This window comes from Myxocyprinus asiaticus, chromosome 30 (genome assembly GCF_019703515.2).
Source record: "Myxocyprinus asiaticus isolate MX2 ecotype Aquarium Trade chromosome 30, UBuf_Myxa_2, whole genome shotgun sequence".
Classification (NCBI taxonomy): domain Eukaryota; kingdom Metazoa; phylum Chordata; class Actinopteri; order Cypriniformes; family Catostomidae; genus Myxocyprinus; species Myxocyprinus asiaticus.
In genome coordinates this window covers 14,130,590-14,155,505 of record NC_059373.1, presented here as the reverse complement: position 1 = coordinate 14,155,505, position 24,916 = coordinate 14,130,590, and the positions used below count along the sequence as shown (strand labels likewise).

At 40.5% G+C, this 24,916-nt stretch overlaps 1 protein-coding gene across 1 annotated transcript in view; it reads left to right on the top strand.

The window, feature by feature from the left end:
- LOC127421647 (uncharacterized) overlaps positions 1–24,916 on the top strand; it is a 58,232-nt gene that overhangs the window by 32,122 nt on the left and 1,194 nt on the right. Inside the window, exons 5-21 of the mRNA XM_051664777.1 lie at positions 5,643–5,690; positions 9,118–9,236; positions 9,859–10,072; positions 11,359–11,498; positions 11,618–11,744; positions 11,905–11,940; positions 12,061–12,200; positions 20,009–20,135; positions 20,297–20,451; positions 22,042–22,168; positions 22,808–22,840; positions 22,957–23,069; positions 23,189–23,318; positions 23,559–23,698; positions 23,872–23,995; positions 24,135–24,293; positions 24,685–24,844. Of these exons, the coding sequence (XP_051520737.1) occupies positions 5,643–5,690; positions 9,118–9,236; positions 9,859–10,072; positions 11,359–11,498; positions 11,618–11,744; positions 11,905–11,940; positions 12,061–12,200; positions 20,009–20,135; positions 20,297–20,451; positions 22,042–22,168; positions 22,808–22,840; positions 22,957–23,069; positions 23,189–23,318; positions 23,559–23,698; positions 23,872–23,995; positions 24,135–24,293; positions 24,685–24,844 (2,092 nt within the window). The remainder of the gene's footprint in view (positions 1–5,642; positions 5,691–9,117; positions 9,237–9,858; positions 10,073–11,358; positions 11,499–11,617; positions 11,745–11,904; positions 11,941–12,060; positions 12,201–20,008; positions 20,136–20,296; positions 20,452–22,041; positions 22,169–22,807; positions 22,841–22,956; positions 23,070–23,188; positions 23,319–23,558; positions 23,699–23,871; positions 23,996–24,134; positions 24,294–24,684; positions 24,845–24,916) is intronic.

Sequence of the window (24,916 nt, the reverse complement as noted above, 5' to 3'; positions counted from 1 at the left end):
CTGGGTGCTAGGAAGATACAACACTTCATATCAAATTCTGTGCACATGCAGAGACCCCAAAAAATTATTACAACACTTAAAGGTGCTATATGTAAGATTGATAACAAGTGTTTGAAATGGGTACTGCTGTCCAAATTCAAAATACTGGAGAGTTGTCTGCCCCGCTCCAGACTCTAAGCTCATGCGGGTTGCCAAAGGTATCTCCGATATTTATCCTTGTTTTACTATGCCTCTGGTCATGGTGGTTTTTAGATGGATGGCGAGGCTTTTTAGGTCGGGTGCAATCTGTTATCTCTGATCCAGTTCGTTTGTTGGCTTCCATGGCTGCAGCACGCAGTGTTTTTGTTCAAATCTGGCAACCCAGCGGTGTCAAAATACTATTGGTGTGTGTGCAGTGGGCGGGATCACACAGGCCAAAACATGAACAGAAATTCCGGCCCGGAATGGAAACTTCAAAGTAGAATATACTGGCTGTAGCATTGTTATCGGAGAAGCCAGTATTTCAACTTAGCATGTTTCCTAATTCTCTAATGACATATTATGGACATTTCATGATTTAGTACAGTAAAAATATTACATGTAGCACCTTTAAACCACACCTAAAAATGTATGAATATCATTGCATTGTATAATAAAATGCAAGTTGCATTTATTTTAAAGAAAGTTTGCATATGTACACACTTTTCCAGCCAAACAAAAATAGAGGTTTGGTAGGTTTGAAATTATAACACAATAGATCTAGGGCCCTATTTTAAGAGCGCTAGCGTTAAGCGCTATGCCATAAGTCATAAGTGAAAAGTCAGTGGGTATGACCATGAAATTTTGGTATTTTCGTGCATGCGCTAAGTCTAGGCGCAAGTAGGTTTGGCGAAATCGCCCGCATAACGCGCAAATGGACTGGATTAAATGCATTGAATTGGGAATTTCCTCTGGGATTTCCACTGTCTGCGTCCTATTATGTAGTCCATACTGTCATGTATTCCCTGTTTTTGTCTAGACTTTTATGTTGAAATTCTTGTTTAGTTCCCCGTTCCTGTTTCCTGTGTTGGTTTTATAGTCCTTTGTAGTTTTATTTCATAATTGGTTCTCCCTGATTGTTTCCCCAGGTGCTCCTCGTTCCCTGATTGTTTCCTTGTTCACAGGAAACAGGAACGGGGAACTAAACAAGAATTTCAACATAAAAGTCTAGACAAAAACAGGGAGTACATGACACATACCCTGTCAAGCACCAGCGATATAAACAGCACATTCTTAAGAAGTTGGTAGTGTAAATGAACTGTATACAATGAATTAAAATAATAGAAAATGTGCATTAATTGCGTCCTTGATGAATGCCAGGCATATTTCTATGACAGTGTAACGTATGCTGGAACTGGCAATGATGGCAATGACGAAGACGATGATGAGATGAAGAACCCAAGTGCAGTTTATTAAATAAACGTGAAATCCAAAACCCTAACTACAAAACATGGACATGGACTAGACTAGACTAGACTAGACTAGACTAGACTAGACTAGACTTTGCACATACACTTTCACATTCAATACTAGACAACCACACAATGGAAAACATGAGGCTTAAATACATGGACATGGGGAAACATAAACCAATGAACAAACAGAACTGATCACAAGATAATTAAACATTAAACCAATGAAAACATGACAAATGAACATGGAGGGAAAACAGGAATCACATGACAAGGGAAACAGGAACTAAACATTTCAAAATAAAAGACATGAATCAACAGAATACACATGACAGACAGTTACACGCTCCTTCTATATTCAATTTTCTTCTGTATTTGGATGTACGCTCAATTTAAATTATAAGAAATGTAAGTATTATTAATCATTTTCATCTACTAACACACAAATCATGGCTAGTATTAACATCGATTGTATCAGCACGCACTTCACTTTTAGCAGTCGATTTTGATTTAAAAAAATTTAATTCATGTATTCAAATGCAAAAAAAATACAAATCTAAATTAAAATTACACTTTAAACAAAACAAAAATATACGCAAAATAACATAGTAAAAATCATCCCATCCCAACCCAATCCAAACATTTTAGTATCTCCTTCCACCGGAGAGTGGTGGTGGCGTAGTGGGCTAAAGCACATAACTGATAATCAGGAGGTTGCTGGTTCAATCCCCACAGCCACCACCATTGTAGGATTGAACCAGCAACCAGCTCCAGGGGGATTGTCCCTGTAATAAGTGCACTGTAAGTTGCTTTGGATAAAAGCGTCTGCCAAATGCATAAATGTAAAATCAATCTCAATAACATGTGGAAAATTACTAGTAGGCTATAAATTCAATTGTAAATATACAATAATAACACATGTAAACATGACAATAAAACAATTATAAAAATCATTGAAAAAATAAACCATGGCCATAAAAAGAGTATTTGGGCCCCATCTGGTTGTCTAGTGGAACATGTCTGTAGTTAATGTAATGGCCCTACACCTGTGGTTAATCTGTGTGAACTTCAGGCAACTGTCTCAATACAATGTTGAGTCCAGTTGGTTAAAATTAACTGCAAAAATGTCTCAGAAAAGTTAGTTCTGAGAAAATTTCTAGCATCATTTGCTTACAGATTCCACTTGGTTTTATAGTTTTTTCATCTAATACAAATTCATACATATTTACATGTGACTTAAGTGATCAAAAGTGTCCAAATACTATGTACATCACATTAAATCTAAAGCAGCCTGAATGAATTCAGTTGTCCTATGTAGCCTTTTTTGTTATCACTAGATTTTGTTCCGAAAGGTCAACAAGGCAGTTATATTTTGTTCCATTGAATTGATTGATCTACTTTTGACATGCACTGCATCTCACACCCATGTTTAGTATGCATATCTGAAATATTCTGCCCTTCTGCAGAAACATAGTTTCATAGTGTCTGTCAGTGAAACTGACACATTGGTAGTTTATGAAGGTAGTTTCATGGCATCTGAATCATGCAACTCCTTTATTTGGCTTTTAGTTAAGAGCATTCCCATATACAAACAGAGAAATTTGACTTGAACTCTAGTGTAATGTTGTCTCTGCTCTAACTTTGGCATGGTTCATTGCATGTGTAAAACACTGTGCTCAACAAGATCTGGGAAGGGCTTTTCATCACCTCCTACACGCATAAAAATGTAGTGTATACAAACCAACACAGAGATCTTGACATGTAATGTAGAAACCTGAAGTGTTTCTGAATGTGAAGTGTAAATGTGAGGTGTCAGTATAGACCAGTTGAAACTCATCAAAAGCCATGCTTGAAAACGTCTGTGCTGTAAACTAACCAATGCACCTGATAAGCTGACCACTTGATTTCCATTTCAAAAGCCAACATTACATGTTATAGATGCTAACATTATGTCAAAGACAATCCGTGTATCTTCCGTTCATTCCATATCAGTTTTGATATAAAAAAAAAGGGAAAACGAAAAAACAACATGTCTTTTTGTCTAGCAATTATTTGACTTGGTAAATTATTCACTAAAACAGTTTTTTTTTTCCTTTAAAAAAATGCATTATGCATTTGGAAAATTACGTTTTAGAAAAATGACCGTAATACTCATTTTGTAAATATGATTTTCCAATTATCTGTAACTCATCTGTAGGCTGTTATTTCCCAAAATGTCCACGGAAGTTCACGTCAAGGCTAACGAGGATTGACACTTTTAACCTCCTTATGTTCTGCTGTTCCTGTGAGGTTCCATAGATGCTGGATCTTAGTTTTATATGCAAATTGATCATGCCAGGTAATTTTTACGGTCTGCACGTTCACGCACTGATAACGATTATAAAACGCCTTTTAAAAATAATCCCTGGTTATAATCCAGTGCAAACTGACATGCTGGTAAAAAGCCAGTGAATCTGCACTGTCCAACCTGTGAACCCTTTAACTTTGATTGTTTCTCAAGTTATTCAAGTGTCTGAAGTGGATGTTGGCCAAGAGAAGACACACGCTGGCTGTTGCATTTGGACTGATGCATGTATTTCCTCACGCATTTTATGCTGTCGAGTGTTTACTGAGCCATGAATTTGTATTTTCGGCAAAGAAAATCAGAAAAGTAGATACATAAGCACGTAATATTGTAATTTGCCCCCCACATTTCAGAACATATTTTGCAGAGGGACAAATATAATGTGAACGGATTGTCCATATTTTTTATACAAGAGTGTAATATAGGATTTCAGGCTCGGTAATATCACCAGTTCTGTTGTATTTGACCAGATATTCCAATGAATTTCTTCTAATAATCCCAGATGCAGAATATGATCATGTTGAATATTTCCTGCATAATTAATCAGCACTGCCATACAGGTTCTGATAGGTCAGTTACGTGGCAACAGTGTGTAAATCAGAAAACACACCCATCTCTGTGATTTCTGCAGACATCGCTTAAGTCCCATGAAAATCAATGGTAAATTTACAGACATCGGCAGTAATAACAAACAGACGTCTGGTAAACTAATCTCATCCGAATAGGGCTTCCTTTCCCCCTTAAAAGTCAATTTACTGTATATCCCTTAAAATCCCCATGATAACAGTAGTTTTTCCACAAAATGCCATATTTACTTTACTATTGTTTATCATCTGAATAGTCACATCCTCTTACCCTACGTAAAATACAAGGTCTCTTATCTTTACTCCCACTGTGGTGACTTTGTAAGTGTTGTTATAAATAAAAAATAGGAGTTTTTTTTTTTACATTTTCGTTTTTCTTCTCTTCAGTTTTAGGTTTGAGAAGGGAGAATGAGAAACAAAAAATAGAAAAATGCTGGAATTCTACTTTTTAAAAAATTTATAAATTTGTTTATGTTTGTTTTTTACTTTTGCAGAAAAAAGAAAACACCTGTTTTTTTGTAATCCGTTTAAAAAAATTTTTTTTTCCAAAATGGAAATTAAATGAACGGAAGATACACGGATTAAAGACACAGCAGATCTACAGTATACAGTTAATGTCAATTTGAATTTGTTTCCCTTGTATACATAGTTACCCTGAATGAGCCTTTAAAACAGCTTGTCTTACCTGCAGACATTTCACAAGTTCACAGCATTCTTGCACCATAAAATTTGTTCTTTCTGCATTAAAGTGCTTCCAAGTATTATTCAGCTATCTATACATTCTATACATTGCCTATCCAGTGATACATTGGGCTGAAGGGTTATTACTAGAGGACATGTTTAGGCAGCAAATAAAAAATTATGTTGCAATGCGTTTTGAGTGTCACAGTTTAATTTTGAAATTCTACACTTGATGCATAATAATTTTTATCAATGAACTGATCATAAATCAAGTCTAGAATTTCATGTATAGTATGTATATGAACATTCTGAGGAGCTAAACATTCCTTTTAGATTTAAATCAAAGGATCTAGGTTTCAATGACATAAAATTGATGAATCTTGATTTATTCATTTAATTATTCTAAATTCATGTGAGCTGTTTTTCAACTAATTGTAATGTTTCCTTAAGGCAGCAGTTACTCAGTGCCAAAAACACAGACAGACAGACAGATAAAGTGTACATAATGTTTATGCATTATTAAAGCATTTAGAGGTTATAGAACAAACACACCTATGTGTTTAGATATGAGACTCTCATTAAATATTTGTCTTTTCTTTACAGCTCACAAAAGAAAAGGAGCATGGCAAGCTCAATCCTCGACCTGGAAAGGTAAGTTTTTCTGCACAGACTTTGCCTTTTTCTAAATTGTCTTATTAATGGCCTGATTGAGCAGCCCAGACCAAGCCCTGCACATCCATACACTCTACTGAATATGGCCAATATATTGCAGAAAAAGTGACAGAACATTCTTGGTTTTCACTTGTGATGAAAGCCAGAGGCTGGTTTTTAAGAGCAGGTGCAGACTGTGGGTGTGTAACAGGCCCAAGGCTCCTCCGACAGTGCTAATTTGATCCAAGAACACATTCAGACCTGCTCATCTGCCGTAAATGCTAGCGATTCTAGAGGGAATAGTAAATAACATTTCTTGCATTATCATGTGAACATGAAAAAAATAACACCATTAAAACTGCGTTTTTTTACATTAAAATATTCAGTAGTTTTCAGTTAACCTTTTTTAAAGGTCTGGCCATAAATTCCTTCTTAAGATCTGGCAGAAGAACTAACATGACTTCATAACCTTAACTAACAAACTAACAAGGATTTGAATAATTTTATTTCGGAAATAAAAACATTATGATTATTTTAACATATCAGGGCTATTTAGATTTGCTAAAGCCTATATCTTTGGCAATATAATGTACATATATTTAACCCTTTCATACGTACCGTCACACATACGTGACAGTTAATAACTGGGCCCCGCAGAGTAGCGTCACACATATGTGTTTCTGCAACAGCCAGTTATGTTACAAGCTGCCAGGCTTTCGCTCTGACACAGGCTGTGCTGGTCAAGCGTCTGTCATTTATATTCACTCAAACAGTTACTTATACAGTCTTTTAAACCACAGAATAAGTTTATTTTATAAACATACATCCAACTCATCACCAAAGTACCATGATAAAAAGTTTACAGCTCTTATACGCACAGTCACTACATCAAACGCAATCTTGCTGCGTGCTGCCATTTGTTTACATTAGTAGCAGTTGTCATTCCTCAAACAAACAGCTACACAAAGAGTCTTTTCAAGCACATAATATGTTTATTTTATGTAACAAACAGCCTAATTGTTACCAAAGTACCACAATAACAGTTCACAGCTTGTATATGCACAGCCATCATATCTAAACGTGATCTTCCCATGCACACAGCCATGTTTTCATTCACGCAAACAGCAACTCAAACAGACTTTTCAGGCATATAATACATTTGTTTTCTGAAAAGACAGCCAAACAATAACAAAAGCACCATGATAGCAGTTTAAAATTCATATACTCACAGTGAAAACATGCTGATCGAACGTGGTTATCCGATGCACACAGCCAAGTCTGTTTGCATTAGCGCTTGTCACACACACACGCACAATGTCTGAGAAGTCAGACAGTGCATATAGGCAAACCGGACTGCTGATATTTTTTGTTCATTTGTTTTTTTTACAGCTATAAAAACTAAATAAATATAACAAATACAGTACAGCAGACATAACCCATTTGTTCAGATGTTTACTATATTATATACAGTATTTTATTTTATTTTTTTATGACATAAAATAAAATAAATAAATAAATACTCATCTATACTCTGCCCCCCCCCCCCTATCGGCTGTGCAGTGTCATGTGCAAAAATAACTCACCCCAAGGGGCACTGCAGGGGAATTTAGACCCTACTCATGAAAAAGTTAAAACAAAAACAAAAAAGAAAATGTCTATTCTTCTTCTTTTCTATTATCCTTCCATTCTATGAGGGGGGAAAGAGGGAAATTTGCCTTTCCTTGTCTTGCACATTTTGTGTATTTGAGCAGGAGACTACTTGTGCAGATTATCATTGGTAAACGGACAACAAACTGATTTGATGTTCAGGATTGAGAATGCTGACACATCTGTATATAGAACCAAACATAGTCAAGATATATGCATGTATGCAGGATCAGTTGAAATTATTGGTGGGCCAGACTTGGCCCGTGGGCGGTTTTTGAATAGCCCTGGTGTCGGTTTTAAGCGTTCGTTCTGTGTAAATGATATGAAGCAGCTACTTTGCCATTGTCAATTTGGAACACTGACAATTCTATTAATGTAAAGTCAATGGGAGATTTTCAATCTTTGAATTTAGCTGTATAGCATATAGACAGCACATCTCAGGCTGAAATGATCTAGTTTGAATGGAGTCCACATGTTTAACAATTTGTCTAGAATTAATAGCAGAAAGTTAACATAACACTTGGGATTAAAGGTTTAGAACAAACCCCAAAACCAGAATGTTTAAGGAATATAAATATAAAAGTGCTGCCTTGTAAGCACTGTACTGATGGATTGTAAATGGATAGTTAGTGCTATGTTGACATCTGTTCTAACAGAAATTCCTTATATATTTAAAATAAAGATAATTAATCTAGTCATAGTGGTATCACAACATTGTGTAAGATCTGGTCGCTCTGAAATTCTGTAATATCAGAATGTACATCATAATGGAAAGGGAAAGTACAGCCTCCATGTTAGGTTGACATCAGGTCTTTGCATTGCAGTTACACAATTTAGCCTAAGAAAGAATGTTTATCACTTCTGTTATCATTACAAAAAGAGCACCTGTGGGGATTCAGGATTTCTGTCTGGTGGGAACCATATACCACAATGGCTCTAGTCCAAAAAGTGGAGAGCTACTTTCATCCTGCCTTCATCCTAAATGAAATGAACTCATACGTTACCGATTTAGAATGCTCCACATTGCCAGCAACTCAGCGCGTCATATAAACAGTGCTTTTCATGCGAAGCACATGGGGGACTCTTTTCAAGTTCTTGGAACTTATTTCAAGAGAGTTTTGCATTAGCATTTTGCTAAGCTAATGGCTCTTTAGGCTAAAAGAAGGTATCATAGGAGGCAGCATAATGTTGCCACCTTCTGGAACAGACTTTGTGTTAGGAGCATGATGCCCTAAAATGCTGTCTGCATAGACAACTCACTAGGTTTTTTTTTTTTTTTTTTTCAGTGTGCATGATATAACTTGCCACAACATTAGTAACGTTACTATTATATTTAGTTTATTATCTATATTATGTATTGGGTGGCTCACAATTTAACCATTCATTATCCATCTGTACAATATTAGTTTTGGTTGACATTCCTAAGATATTCATCAGCGGCAAATTGAGGGATTTAGAGAAGGTCATCTGAAACTGGATTGTCAAGATTATACTTGCATATTGCTATGTCTATAAGATTGATTTAATCTTCTGACACTGATCGGTTGTATTATTAGTCAGTATAAAATTGCAGACTTTAGGTTATGAGACAACAGCAGAGAAGTTGTACAAATTAAATGGACATGCTCTGTTTCACTGGCTGCGCGGGACGAACAATTGTCCCTTGTCCAATATTAGTGCATCAACTGCCCCTAGTGGTTGAGATTGTAATAATAAACAATGCAGGCATTGTGGAGTCAAGGATTTGGGGGAGTTTTAAAATGGTTTCTTCCTCTATTAGATGTTAATATTTGACCAGCCTGGACTGACTGGCCAGAGAATTGAAGTGCGTGGTGATGTTGTGGACGCTACACCATGGGAGTTTACAGACATCATTTCAATCAGAGTGATTAGAGGAGGGTAAGTAAAAGAGCATATTCTGACATTTACACAATTTGTACCCCCAGCACAGTACCCTAACCCTGAACAAACCAGGTGCGAGGCCACATAAGGGCCAGGATGGCACTGGTCCACCCAGATTGACAGCTGGTCCACCTAATCATAGTTGTATTAGTGGTTTGTAAATAACAAGAAAAACAAAAATGAGCAGCATTTTGTCCCACTAGGTCATGCAAGTAAAAATGATCCACTCTGTACTATCCAGGGTGGCCTCTGGATGCTTTTTATTGCTTTGGTCGCGCTATATTCATCAGTAAATGCACTTTTAAAAAAAAGATCGGTTTATACAGGTTTAAAAGTTTATAGGACTTGGAGGTGTGCACACATGAATCAAATGGGCTGGTGAAGAGGTTACATAGTACTAACTAACCAATGATAATTTAACATTTACAATGCTACACTACTTACACTGCAAATATATATATATATTTAATCCGTATTTTTGTCTCTTTTTTTTCCAGTAAAATCATCTAAAATTATGTTATCATATTATTTTTTGTTTTGTTTTGAAGTTTAACACATTTCTGTGTGGTTTATGCTTATTCTTGTGCTTATAATATATCCCCAATTTTGTCCTTCCAAGTTGGGTGTTGTATGAGAAGCCAGACTTCAAAGGGGAAAAGGTAGCTCTGGATGAGGGGGACATAGAGCTGTCAAACCCATTCCAATTGCCAGAAGAAGAAGAAGAGGTTAATGAGCAGAACAGAACAGCACAGGAGAATGGAGAAGAGGACCAAGAGTCCAAGCCACAGCCAAAGAGGACATTCATCATTGGATCCATACGGCGAGCAGTGAGGGTATGTCAGGTTGTGTTCACTGGCATACAAGATTAGGTCTACCAACTGCACATTTTCTGTCATCTCTTATGTTGACTGCAATTTAGAGTTACCACTGGCGGTTTCTATAAGAACTCTGGTGTCTAGTATGAGACAGGTCTGTCAATAGACTTAAAGGAATAGTTCCCCCAAAAATGAAAATTCTCTCATAATTTACTTACCCTCATGCCATCCCAGATATGTATGACTTTTTTTCTTCTGCAGAACACAAATAAAGATTTTTAGAAGAATATCTCCGCTTTGTAGGTCCATACAATGCAAGTGAATGGAGGCCAAATCTTTGAAGCTCCAAAAAGCACATAAAGCCAGCATAAAAGTAATTCATAAGACTCCAGTGGTTAAATACACATCTTCAGAAGTGATATGATAGATGTGGGTGAGAAACTGTAAATATTTAAGTCCTTTTTTTACTATAAATCACACTTTAATTTGCCCATTCTTCTTCGTTTGTTTTTTGGCCATTCGCATTCTTCGTGCATATCGCCACCTACTGGTCGGGGCTGGACAAAGATGAAGATTTATAGTAAAAAGGACTTAAATATTGATCTGTTTCTCACCCACACCTATCAAATTGCTTCTGAAGATGTGGATTTAACCACTGGAGTTTTATGGATTATTTCTATGCTGACTTTATGTGATTTGTAAAGATTCAAAGTTCTGGACACCATTCACTTGCATTGTATGGACCTACAGAGCTGAGATATTCTTCTAAAAATATTCATTTGTGCTCTGCAGAAGAAAGAATGTCATGAGGGTGAGTAAATGATGAGAGAATTTTAATTTTAGGGTGAATTATTCCTTTAATGAAAGTAGTGTGCCCCCCTGTGTCTTGAAGTGGAATTTTCCTATAATTGGCAGCATTTCCAATGCATTAAAGGTAAAGTGTATATTTTTTCCAGCTTAATATGCAGAGACATTTAAAAGTAAGACATGTGAAGGGTTTGATTCCCCAGTAAAGTGAAAACGCTGTGTCTCTCTGACACTATCAAAACATTTATCAGTTTATTGAAGCATCCCGACCAGCCTGACATAGCAGCATTGGCTCAACCAATGGCTTGAGTTTGGGACAGGACTGTCTGTCAATTCTGTTTGGTGATGCAGAATGTGGTGTACTAATCACACACTTCACCTTTAAGGAACTTCCAGTTTCATAAGTGAACAGGAATGCATTTTTGCATTCCTGCTTTTGTGATGTGACATAACACCTTTCAACACTCAACAAGTTCAACACATTTCCGCATTTGCAGGATTACAGTGTTCCTGAGATCAGTCTTTTCCCAGAGGAGAATGCAGAGGGCAAGAAGGTCACTTTCAGGGACACTTCAGATGATGCCAGAATCTTTGGCTTTCCAATCAAAGCAAACTCCATCATCATCAATGCTGGACTGTGAGTGATCAGTGGCGCTCATTTCAAAACATTTCAAACAGCATCAACACCGTAGTTTGAGACACAGTCACAGAGTTTGTTTGTTTGTTTGTTGAAACCATGTGTTTGTTGTTCTTCAGCTGGTTGGTGTTTGCAGAACCCTTCTTTCAGGGTATTCCACGAGTGCTTGAAGTTGGGGGATTTCCCAACCCTGCTGCTTGGGGTGTCACACATCCGTATGTGAGCTCCCTGCACCCACTCAAAATAGTAAGTGTCCCTCTATGGTCCACTGTCATTTTAGGCCATAAGTCTACAGCATGTCAGTAATGAAATGGTGATTAAATCTATGCTTTTTTGTGTGTGTGTGTTTTTTTGTTTTTTTTTTGTGTGTGTGTGTGTGTTTTTTTTTTTTGTTTTTTTTTTGTAGGGAGAGCCTAGAGTGGAAAACCTCTATGAGCCAAAGGTAAGGTTTTTATTTATTCAACAGTCATCTAAAATAGAAATGGAATATGTGTTCTTTATAGGTTTAAGAAAATTAATTAATGTTTGATGAAAATTAATTTATGTTTGATGTCTCTAACAGATTGTGATCTATGAAAAGCCTTATTTCACTGGGAAAAGCAGAGAAATCTACACCAGCATGAGAGATTTTATGACAAGAGTAGAAAGACAGCAATCATTGTATTTGTACAGTGCTGGATCCATTAAAGTGACTGGAGGATGGTATGTAGGGTTATGAGGGAAGCCATTATCTGTATCATCTGTATCCGTTCCTATGACAAAATTATCTGTCTGTATTCTGATAGAAACAGATGTGGGCGGGGCTTAAACCGGACGTGTGTCAAAACAAATGAAACACCCATTTTTAAATGTAACTCTTGTACATTTAAGTTTCTATAATTAAAATGTCTTTAATATGCATATTTATGATTAATAATAATACAAATAAAAACAACACCAATAAAAATAATAATAATAATTATTATTGTAATTGGAAACACTTTTAAATAAGGTTTCATTTGTAAACATTAGTTAACATAAATTAACAATGAACAATAATTTAACATTTAATAATCTTGTTTAATGTTCATTTCTACATATGCTAATGCATTTTTAAAGGGACATTCAGTAGTTCTCTAGCTAGCATTAGCATTGCTCTTCTTCGTGTACTTTAAGTTCCAATGCGACAGTGGTGTTAGACGCTGTACTGTCATCTATCGATGTTGATAAGCATGATCATCTCTGCTGCCCCCGCCAGCTCTGGAATATAATTTGCATCTGGAAAATGTTGGAGTTTGAGGTAATTTCTAAAGTTATTTATTACCACTATTATATAAATGCTTTGCCTAAAAACAAATGTCAGAATTCAAACGAACAGTCTTCTACAGTTAAGGACAGATTATTATTGTCCCTCATATCAATAATCTTTGGAGACGTCTACGTTTCACATTATTTCTAAAGACAGTTATTACCATTATTAGAGAACTGCTTAGCATGAAATAAACCTCAATTATCTAGCGATACAGAATGTTATGGTAAAGGAAAGATTAGAATTGTTTGTGATGATCAAATTTAGCATGTCCATGAATACTGTATCTGAAGAACTCATTTTGTTTCCAAGCAAACCAACATCATGGTTTACTCAAACTCCACAACAGACTCTGTGCCAAGCTACTAAACAAATGAAGACATATGCTGTTTCATAGACATGGAGGTAGATGGACCCCACTTAGTATAGCTGTTATAACAAAGAAAAGAAAATTACACGTTGCTTTCCAGTTGTGTTTGTAAACACAGCTGAAAAATGTCCATTACTAACATATGTCTACACATGTAATTGTAAAAAATGTTGAGGAAAATTTGAATGAGTTTTCTATAAACTCCACGGATACTATTTTAGAGAGTGGTCTAAACAATTAATAATTTCTTACCTGTCCAACAAAAAAGGAGCAATATCGGCATCACTACTCAGGTTCCCTATCTGTCACTCACTCGACGTTGTGTCGATGTAGTGACACTAGGGGTCACTCTTGGGAGCCCCAAACACCTCTGCTTTTTGAAAAAAGGCCAGTGGAAATTGGCGAGTGGAATTTGCATGCCAAACCCCCGGACATACGGGTATAAAAGGGGCTGGTATGCAACCACTCATTCAGATTTTCTCTTCAGAGCCAATCGGTTCTATTCATTGAGCTGAATTCACCGAGTTCATTCACCGAGTGTGCTGGATTTACGGCGCATTTCAGCGGGTATATTCTAAAAGAGTATATTTTCAACTCTAAAAGAGCGGCACACACAGAACGTCTTTTTAAAGATGCCTTTCCGTTTGTGTGTTATTCCTGGTTGCGGTTGTTATCTCTCCGCTTCTGACGGCGACGATCACTGTCTTACGTGTCTGGGCACTGCCTACGTGGAGACTTCGTTCGTGGATGGGTCTTGTCCTCATTGCGAGAACATGACCATGGCAACGTTGCGGTCGCGGCTTGCCTTCATAAGAAAGCAAGCCACCCCAGCGGCTCTCCGCCTTGGTCCTTCTACCTATGGGTATGAGGCCGTGTCGGTTAGCACTGGGGGCGATTTTGGGGACTCCAATGGGACCACCTCCGCCGGGTAACCCCCCACGGACCTCCCATTCCTCAGCATGCTCGCTTGCCCCGGCTCTCGGATGAAAAGCCGGCTTGTCTCAGGGCGAGTTTGACCTCTTTTTCGGGGCCCGGGAAGACGATGAGTTATCGAGCGCAGCATCAGAGAGCGGGCTCGTCCATTCTGATGTGGAGACTTCGGCTGGGCTTCCCCCTTCGGGCGTGGTCGCCCAGTCTCAGGCCGACGCGGAGATGACGGACATGCTTTCCCGGGCAGCCGTGAGCATCAGGCTTGAGTGGAACCCTCCACTCTCCCCTGAACCCTCGCTGCTCGATGACTGGTTCCTGGGCCCCGCCCCGATTCCTTTCTTCCCGGAAGTGCATGAGGAACTGACAAGATCGTGGGGGGCACCTTTTACCACCCAGTCCCGATCTTTCAGCTGCCCTGCTCTCACTACCCTAAAGTGACACCACCTGGCACGGGCACCCGAAGCTCCCGTCCAGGGCCTGTAGGTTTATGTCATCTCTGACGGCTAAGGCCTACAGTGCCGCTGGACAAGCCGCCTCCGCCCTGCACACCATGGCTCTCCTGCAGGTTCACCAAGCCAAGGCGCTAAAAGAGCTGCACGTGGGTAGTTCTGACCCGGGATTGATGCAGGAACTGTGCTCAGCGACCGACCTCGCACTCCGAGCAACAAAGGTCATGGCGTGGTCTCTCTGGCAGGCGATGTCCACCCTGGTGGTCCAGGAACGCCACCTTTGGCTCAACCTGGTTGACATGAGAGAGGCTGACAAGGCACGGTTCCTTGACGCCCCTGTCTTCCAGGTTGGCCTGTTCGGCGACACCGTCAAGGACTTGCCCAGCAGTTCTCGGTGGTGAAGCAGCAGATGGAGGCCATTCAACACATCCTGCCCTGGCACGGCTCAAGACCCCGCACCCTGTATGCTCATCTCCAAGGGTGTCCTCCTGCAGCAACAGCACCGGCTCCACCACGGCCCGCCCCCGCGGCCTGGCCCCGGTGTGGAGCCCACCACAGGAAGCAGATGCCACCCGTCTCATGGCCAGCCGCCAAGAACTCTATGAAGGCTTCGAAGCGCCCCTGAGACGGGCGACCCAGGGGCGAGGAGACCTGCTTCCACGGAGCTGGTAGACAGACCACTCCATCCCCCGGTGGAGGGCCAGGAGGAGAATTTTTGTTTCATTTTTCGCCGCATGCCCAAGAGGCTGCGGTACCCAAAGCTTCATCAAAAGAGTGGTTTCCTTGTTCTCTGGGTCACATGTCAGGTGTGCACGGCCGTCGTCATGACCACCGTCCCATTTTGGCAGGTTCGGCGCTCCAGCGGTGGACCCCCCCTGCCCCTGCGCGCCCAGCTGTGGCACAAACATGCCCACACTGGGTTGGTTACGATGGACTGCGGGGACGAAATTCCTCCTCCCCCCCTCCCCGGCCAATATTATGGTGGGTATAAGGAGCCAGGTAGGTGCTTCGATGTCCCTGGACTCAGCAATGCTACGGGGCTCGAGCCCCCTCAGCGTGGCGCCTCAGGCTCCGCCCCGCCGCGAGGCCCCACCCGCCGGTATGTCCAACATGATTATCCCCTTGGTCCCCCTCGCTCGGAGTTTGGACGCATGGCTCGCGCTTTCCAACCCGTCGTGATGGCTTACCCGGACTGTCCGACTCGGCTACGCGATTCAGTTCGCCAGGCGCCCTCCCAGATTCAGTGCCGTCCACTTCACCTCGGTGAAGGGTGAGAACGCCGCTACCTTGCGTGCGGAGATCGCTACCCTTCTACGGAAGGGTGCGATAGAGCCTGTCCCTCGAGCCGAGATGAAGAAAGGGTTTTACAGCCCCTACTTCATTGTACCAAAGAAAGGCGGTGGGTTGCGGCCAATCTTGGACCTGCGAGTACTGAACCGGGCCTTGCACAGACTCCTGTTAAAGATGCTGATGCAAAAACACATTTTAGTGAGTGTCCGGCATCAAGATTGGTTCACGGCAGTAGACCTGAAGGACGCGTACTTCCACATCTCAGTTTTACTTTGACACAGACCCTTCCTGCGTTTTTTTTTTTTGCGAGGGCCGGGCGTACCAGTACAAGGTCCTCCCCTTCGGCCTGTCTATGTCCCCTCACATCTTCACAAAGTTCGCAGAGGCAGCTCTTGCCCCACTAAGGGAAGTGGGCATCCTCATACTCAACTACCTCGACGACTGGCTGATCCTAACTCACTCAGCCGTCTAGGGCTTCGGGTCAACTGGGAAAACAGCAAGATCTCCCTGGTTCAGAGCATCTCTTTTCTCGGCTTGGAGTTGGACTCAGACTCGATGACGGCGCACCTCACGAACGAGCATGCACAGTCGATGCTGAACTGTCTGAAGCTGTTCAGACAGAAGACGGTGATTCCACTGAAACTTTTTCAGAGGCTCCTGAGGCATATGGCATCCTCAGCGGTTGCCACACCACTCGGGTTGATGTATATGAGACCACTTCAGCACTGGCTTCAGACTCGAGTCCCGAGATGGGCATGGCACTGTGGGACACAACGCGTGGTCATCACGCCGATCTGTCGCAGCCTCTTCAGCCCTTGGACCGACCTTACATTTCTACGGGCAGGGGTTCCCCTAGAGCAGGTCTCCAGACACGTCGTGGATACCAAGACGGGCTGGGGCGCCGTATGCAATGGCCACACAGCTGCCAGATCCTGTACTGGCCTGTGGCTGCGTTGGCATATCAACTGCCTTGAGTTGTTGGCAGTACTGCTCGCCCTGCGGAGGTTCCGGCCGTTGATCCAGGGCAAGCACATGTTTGTCCGAACAGACAACACAGCAATGGTATCGTACATCAACCGCCAAGGCGGTCTATGTGCCCGTTGCATGTCTCCTCCTCTGGAGTCACCAGCACCTCAAGTCACTACGAGCCACTCACATCCCAGGCGACCTCAACACCACAGAGAACACACTGTCATGACAGGTTACGCTCAGGGGGGAGTGGAGACTCCACCCCCAGGTAGTCCAGCTGATTTGGAGTCGATTCGGTCGAGCACAGGTAGACCTGTTTGCTTCCCGGGAATCCTCCCACTGCCCACTTTGGTATGCCCTGACCTCGGCACCCCTCGGAATAGACGTGCTGGCACACAGCTGGCCCCCTGGACTATGCAAATACACGTTTCCCCCAGTGAGCCTACTTGCACAGACCCTGTGCAAGGTTATGGAGGATGAGGAGCAGATCGTCCTAGTAGCACCCTACTGGCCCACCCAGACGTGGTTCTCGGACCTCACGTTCCTTGCGACAGCCCCCCGGCGAATTCCCCTGAGGAAGGACCTTCTTTCTCAGGGATGGGGCACCATCTGGCACCCGCGACCAGACCTCTGGAATCTCCACGTCTGGCCCTTGGACGGGACGTGGAAGACCTAAGTGGCCTACCACCCGCGGTGGTAGACACGATCACTCAGGCTAGGGCTCCCTCTACAAGGCACCTGTATGCCTTGAAGTGGCGTCTGTTCGCTATGTGGTGTTCTTCCCGACGCGAAGACCCTCAGAGATGCACAGTCAGATCGGTGCTTTCCTTCCTGCAGGAGAGGCTGGAGGGGCGGCTGTCCCCCTCCACCTTGAAGGTGTATGTAGCCGCCATTTTGGCACATCACGAGGCAGTGGATGGTAAGTATTTGGGGAAGCACGACTTGGTCATCTGGTTCTTGAGAGGCGCTAGGAGGTTGAATCCCTCCAGACCGCACCTCATGCCCTCGTGGGACCTCTCTGTAGTCCTTCGGGGTCTACAGGATGCTCCCTTTGAGCCCCTGGTTTGGCACACAGCAGTCTGCCCGTCTCACACCGCCAGTCCACGTAACACAGTTCAGCTAGTTGTGGCATTTTGTATAGGGACCCCTAGTTTCACTACATCGACACAACGTCGAGTGAGTGACAGATAGGGAACGTCCTGGTTACTTTCGTAACCTCCGTTCCCTGATGGAGGGAACGAGACATTGTGTCCCACTTGCCACAACGCTGAACTACCCACTGAAATGGCCGGGACCTTGTCTCGGCTCCTCAGCACAAAACCTGAATGAATGGTTGCATACCAGCTCCTTTTATACCCGTATGTCTGGGGGAGTGGCATGCAAATTCCACTCGCAAATTTCCATTGGCGTTTTTTAAAAAAGCAGAGGTGTTTGGGGCTCCCAAGAGTGACCCCTAGTGTCACTACATCGACACAACGTCTCGTTCCCTCCATCAGGGAACGGAGGTTACGAAAGTAACCAGGACGTTTTTCTTCATCATCCGATCTTTCCACCTTGTGTATGCCGTACCAATGTTTACTCTAGTTTTTTGTCTTTGCCGCTCTTCCTGTCTTCTTGCTTCAGACCTTTTCTTGTTTCTTCGGCAGTACAGCTACTGAATATACTGTTGTCTCCGCTTCTAAAGCACGATAGTAAGTATGTTCCATTGTGTTCTCTTCACGTCACAAAGCAACACTGTGCTAAGCATAGCCAAGCATATCTATAGGTGGCACCCAATGAGCGCGACGATTTTCTTCTTCAACGTTTAGTGAAACACAGTGGGTCATGCCATTTCAACATGGTGAAACACATTGAAGGGGTAACCCGCACCATGTATAATAAAAACACTTTTTATAGAAAACTATTATGAGTACAGTTTTCATCTCATGTGAGTGTACACCATTCAGATCACTCTTCACAAAAACACAATTCATTTGTTAATGTGTAAAACTTTTTAAATTAGCCCTAAGTTACTGAATGCACCTTTAAATCAAAAGCTGTATATGATAACATTAGTTAATGCAATATGAACTAACATGAACTAACAATGAACAATTGTATTTTTATTAACTAACATTAATAAATGTTGTAATAAATATTTTGTTTATTGTTAGTTCATAATCCCTAATGCATTAACAAATGTTAATGAATGGAACCTTATTGTAAAGTGCTACCTTATTATTTCATTAAATTATTACTTTGTTCTTTTTTTCTTACCAGATGAAGCTGAATATGTAGGCTACATTAACTGTTGAATGTGTTGTTAACTGGATTCTCCTCATATTTCTGGTATTAATATCTGCTGAAACAGAATTTTCGTTTATATCTCTGCATGTATAGCACGTTATTCTGGAGGCACAAGGTGTCACACAATTGTGAAATGTCAAGCTCACATTTTCCAGCGAATATTAAATAAAAATACAAACATTAAAACATTAAATTGCCTACAAACAAGTGAAAGCACCAAGACAAGTGAAAGTCTATCAGGAATTTTATGGTACGCTCGGGATGAATTTGTGATATTTTAATATAATGTGTAGCATGATTATTTGGTTAAATTACATGTGCAGAATTAGCTAAATGCAGCAGAATAAATGGCAAGAGCGAGCCTGTATAGCTATATTTCCAGAAGAGAAAAGCAGGAAAAGAACAAGCATGTTTAAGTTTCTTCGTATCACATGAGCACAATTATTTAGAATTTATGGTGCATTTAAACTTTTTTGAATAAAGGCTTGGGCAATAAGGCTACCTTAGTGATGTGGATATGTGGTTAAGAGATGGATAGACAGGCTCTACTGTGAAATCATCACTTCAGATCAGAAATTCAACATCGCACTCAGTTTGGTTATGAATGCATGCATGGGAATCATTACGTGTGAATCGTGTGAAACAGTAACATAGACATTTCAAGAAGTGGAAAAAGTATATGATGTTGTATCTTAGTTAATGTTACTCTTTACAAGCTCAAGACATGCACAATAAACAGAGACCACAAATGGAATTTACTGTGTGTGTGTGTGTGTGTGTGTGTGTGTGTGTGTTTGAGCAAGAGAGAGAAAGTCAAACAGAGAACAACAAAACTAACATACTGTATTTGCTACACATGGTTTGCTCTGCAGTGTCTAATGTATCCTCTTTCTTTTGTTCTGATATGTTTACTCTCTCTGTCTTATAGCTGGGTGGGTTATGAGAAAGAAGGTTTCTGCGGTCACCAGTATCTTTTGGAAGAGGGAGAGTACCATGACTGGCGGGTGTGGGGAGGGGTTAACTCAGAGCTGCGCTCGGTCCGAATTATCCAAGCCGTAAGATACTTTCACACAGTTCCATAATCACTATTCAGCTGTACAGGATAGATACAATTTTTTATATATATAAATCAGCTAATAAGTTTCATCATTAATTAACTGCCCCAGATCGCATTTTAGTGGGACTCATTTGGGACTTCGTAATCTCTTTTGTGTAGGACCTGTCTGAGCCCATGCTGGTTTTATTTGGTATGCCTGAAGAGGAGCAAGAGGGGGAGGAGGAGCCCACATTTGAGGTGACGGAGGCGGTCGCAGATGTGGAGCTGTTCGGTTTCGGTATCAACACCCGCTCCATCCATGTGCTGAGTGGAGCGTATGTTTGAACTCTTGCCAACTCATTTATGCTGTAGCAATATTTCAGGAGGAGGAGTTTAACAGGATGTCCTGACTGATGGTTATTTGTAAATATCACTATCAAAGAAATCCTTTCGACTTGTGCGTGATAGTCCAAGTCTTCTGAATCCATACAATAGCTTTTGGAAAGGGACTGTTTGAATTGAAGTCAATATTTACTGAAAATTTTGCCTGATCAAAGAATTACAATTTTTGGATGAACCATCCCTTTACTATCTAAAGCTACATCCATTAAATTGAGATCAAATCATTAAGCCTGCGCCACACTAGCAGACTCCAAACAACTCGATTTTGGCTGAGGGTGTCATACATGCAGTCTTTTTTGCTGAGATCTCTCTCTCTTCAGTCAGGGCTTAGAGGTATGACACAGTTGGCGATACAAAATGGTGGAGGGGTGACAAACATACCATCTCAACGAAACTTGTCACGTGGAGCTTGTCAAAATAGTGACAGGAGTACCGCGTGAGCATAAACAAATGTAAAAGAGTAATTTAGGTGTTTTCAGACCTGTTGCTTGCTTGATTTGTTCTTGAAACGGGCAAAAATAGTTACAATGTTGCATTTTCTACATGGTTCGGTTTGCTTTCACAATGTTTTATTTTAAAACTGACCAAAACTGTAAAATTTCCATTGTTGTTATTTTTATCCATCATTAGTTACTTTTGCATTATTTCTGCATTGAAAAGTACCTGTTCTTACAGTCACGGAGCTTTCTCTCTTTCTCCAACACACACTTGCACACACACATACACACAGAAAGTGTGAAGCCATGTTTTGATCTGTCAAAAAGTTGCTGATGCCGTCCTAACTGTGTCTGTTCTGCCACTATCCAAAAGAAAGAGTCAATTGCAAAGATATCTAATATCTAATATAGTCACCAAAAGGCTACATCTGCATTTTGATAATGAACAGATTTCTTCTCCATCCAGGTGGTCTTGGACCGATTGTTTTGGTGCAGATTCTAGCGTGATTGCCATGTTCGTTTGGGGCTTTCACGCTGGCAGTTTAGTCCAAAACAGGGGTACCGAAACTAATTCCCCAAACAAACCAGGTGGGAAAATGCCCTTAAGAAGCATTTCATGGAGTAACTTTACCTTGTGAAAGTGGGTGATTTTGTATTTATCCCCTCAAAGCTTGCTGTAGAACGTGTATGTCCATTTATGTCCAGGAAAAATGCTTGGTGACAGAATCACTTTGGATTTCAATCAGTTTTTATGATGAGTTGCAGCTGAGTGCGATGCAAATCAGCTTGACATCTTGTCAGTTATTCAGTAAAAAAGAAGCCCATAGGTCACTTGATGAGTATCACAAGAACCCACCTCGGCAACAGAGCGATTTGTTTTTCAAGCAAGCCGGATGTTGTTTTTTTTGAAGCCATTAACTCTGCAGGCAGTTTCGACTAATGCGAGCATTGTCTCCCTCTGCCTGGCCGGTGATTATGTTAATGAAGCCCACACCTGAAAATCACTGGAAAAATCTGCTAGTGTGGCGCCAGCTTTACAAATGCCATGTTTTGATAAGTGAATTGACTTGTTTGTCTTGTCCCCAGATGGGTTGCCTACTCTCATGTGGATTTCTCAGGTAACCAATACGTCTTGGAGAAAGGCTTCTACAGCAACTGTGGAGACTGGGGTTCTGGAGACAACCGCATCGGCTCCCTACAGCCCATTCTACCTGTAAGTTATCTTGAGAATTTTTATTTTTATTTTTTACTATTTTTAAAGATTTTATTCACTGTTCATCAGTTTAAGCCAAACAGGATGTTCTAGTACTGTTCCCTGAAAATTAGTGAATTTGAGCTACATTTTTGTGCATTAAGTGCAAATATTGAATCTGTATTAAACATTCTGTCCTGATAATGGCTTGATTTGTTGAGATCTTGATTTTTTATTAATGGGGTTGGTCATGTTATTTACATAAATGTCAGGTTTAAAGTCAGGTTTTTATATATATATTCAGGTAAGTCAAATTTATTAAAATAAGTAAAATAAATTAAGTTAAATGTATTTAAATATATATATATATATATATATATATATATATATATATATATATATATATATATATATATATTTTAAAATGTATTGTTTATTTTAAGTGTATTTATTTAAATTGTAATTTAAATATAATTTAATTTAATTACATTTAAAATTAAATTAAATTATTTAAAAATATATTTTAAAAGCTATTTTAAAAATTGACTTTTATGTATCTTTATTTGCTTCTCTGTATTATGTATATGCAGAGCACTTTGAATTACCACTGTGTATGAAATGTGCTGTATAAATAAACTTGCCTTGCCTTGTTTATTTCAGGCACCTAGTGAAGTGCCCATCTTCAGAAATGAGGTGAGATGATCATGTTTTTCTGCATTTAACCATGAAGAATTAGCATATCATCATAAATGCAGGACACTTAGCGATACATTTGTGCTCACTTTTGCTTTGTCCCTCTGTTGCTGTAGGTGCTGCTCTATTCAAAGCCGAATTTCCAGGGCACATGTAGGGTGTGCCATCAGAATCAGGGCTGTTTGCCTGAAAATCTTCTAGTCAAATCCTGCAGGGTGGTAGGAGGAAGGTTAGTGGGCCATTTGAGGCATTTCTTCTATGGCATGGGTGCATACAACAATAATGCAGAGCAACTATATGTATATCTGACTGTGGCACATTGAATTTGTGTAATTCTATGCATTTCAGTTGGGTGTTGTATGAAGGAGAACGGTTCACAGCACACCAGTATGTTTTATCACAAGGGGATTATCCCAACCTGACCAGCATGGGCTGCCCACCTGACTGCTATATTCGCTCTGTCAAAGCAGTTCCAATGGTGATTGTTTCTTCTTACCATATCTGTTTCTCTAGTGTTGGTGGACAAATGATTAGTACTCATCCGGGTTTGCATTCAGAGCGATCCAGGAACTTCAGGAGAGCTTCTGAGATCACATTCCTGAATGACTGAAAGTTATGTTTCTTTGAGCGAGAAGTTCAACCAGGTCGTTGTTCCTTTGAGAGAGTTATGTAAGTGCATCTCATTTATTCCTTTTTGTATGTTTGTTCTTTCTTTTAGACCTTCTCAGTACCATCAATTTCTCTCTTTGGACTGGAGTGCTTTGAAGGTCGGGAGGTCACTGTTGATATGCAGGTTACCAACATGCAGGAAGAAGGCTTTAATACACAGTACCTCTCTGTCAGGGTCAACAGTGGTTGGTGAGTGTGCATTGCTTTTTAAATACTTCTTCATTTTATAAAATAAAACATAATATAGTTGTTGTTGTTTCATGTCTATTTTACAATAAGTTTTGTTTGATGTAATACTAGTGTTTGAAGTTATGTAATATTACAGTACATGTCATAACCATGTCAAACTCTCTGTCTTGCAGCTGGGTGTTATGTGAACATAGTAACTACAGGGGGCGCCAGTTCCTTTTGGAGCCTATGGAAATCACAAACTGGCACAAATTCAGCTCACTATCCAATATTGGCTCTCTTTATCCAGTCAGACAAGTTAGTATCACTTTCAAACTTCCAAAGACTATGTTATTTCACAGGATAAATCATGGATTCATTTTTGTATTTGCTTTTGTAAAAAAAAAAAACACTTTGTGTGTTCACATACATTTTTTCTATGTGTGTGTCCCAATAGAAACAAAGACTGTTCCGTATCAGAAATAAGGACACTGGACACTACATGTCAGTGCAGGGTGGGGTTGAGGACATGAAGACGGGCCGTGTGGTTGTATCAGAGAAGGTGGATGGAATGAGCGACGTTTGGCTTTACCAGGATGGGCTCATCAAGAACAAGGTACATCATATATGTATTACACATCCACAACATGGCATGTATAGCTGTTCATAACAATTCTTAATAACTTCTTTGCATGCAAAATGGATGTTAAAAAATTGCAATTCAGTAACTTTATTATACAGTATATACCTTATATTTTTTATGCTTGCATCATTTGTCTATATATTTTCAATCTCTGTATTGTTGTGATACATTATGTTATGATGTTGTATTAAATGGAGCAAACAAGTGATGTTGTCTTTATGAAACACATTTATAATTCTGAGGCGTCTTTGGTTATAAGATTTAATTCCTTTTCATTGTTTTGTTTTGGGGGTTTTTCCCACTTTTTGTATGTTATGTAATGACTTCTCATTTACACTGTCCTCCTGTCCTCCCTCTCTTTCAGCTGGCTCGGTCCATGAGTCTACAGGTGATGGGTAATGTTGAGTCAGGTGCAAAGGTGGTGCTGTGGACTGAAACGCGTGTGCCAGTACAGATGTGGAGTGCTCAGGTCAGCGGCACGATCTCCAGTGTCAGTTTCCCAGGAATGGTGCTTGATATCAAAGGTAAGAAATGCAGTTCAGAGCTTTGTGCACAGAGAACAAGCTTTAGAACATAGACACCTATTTTAATACATA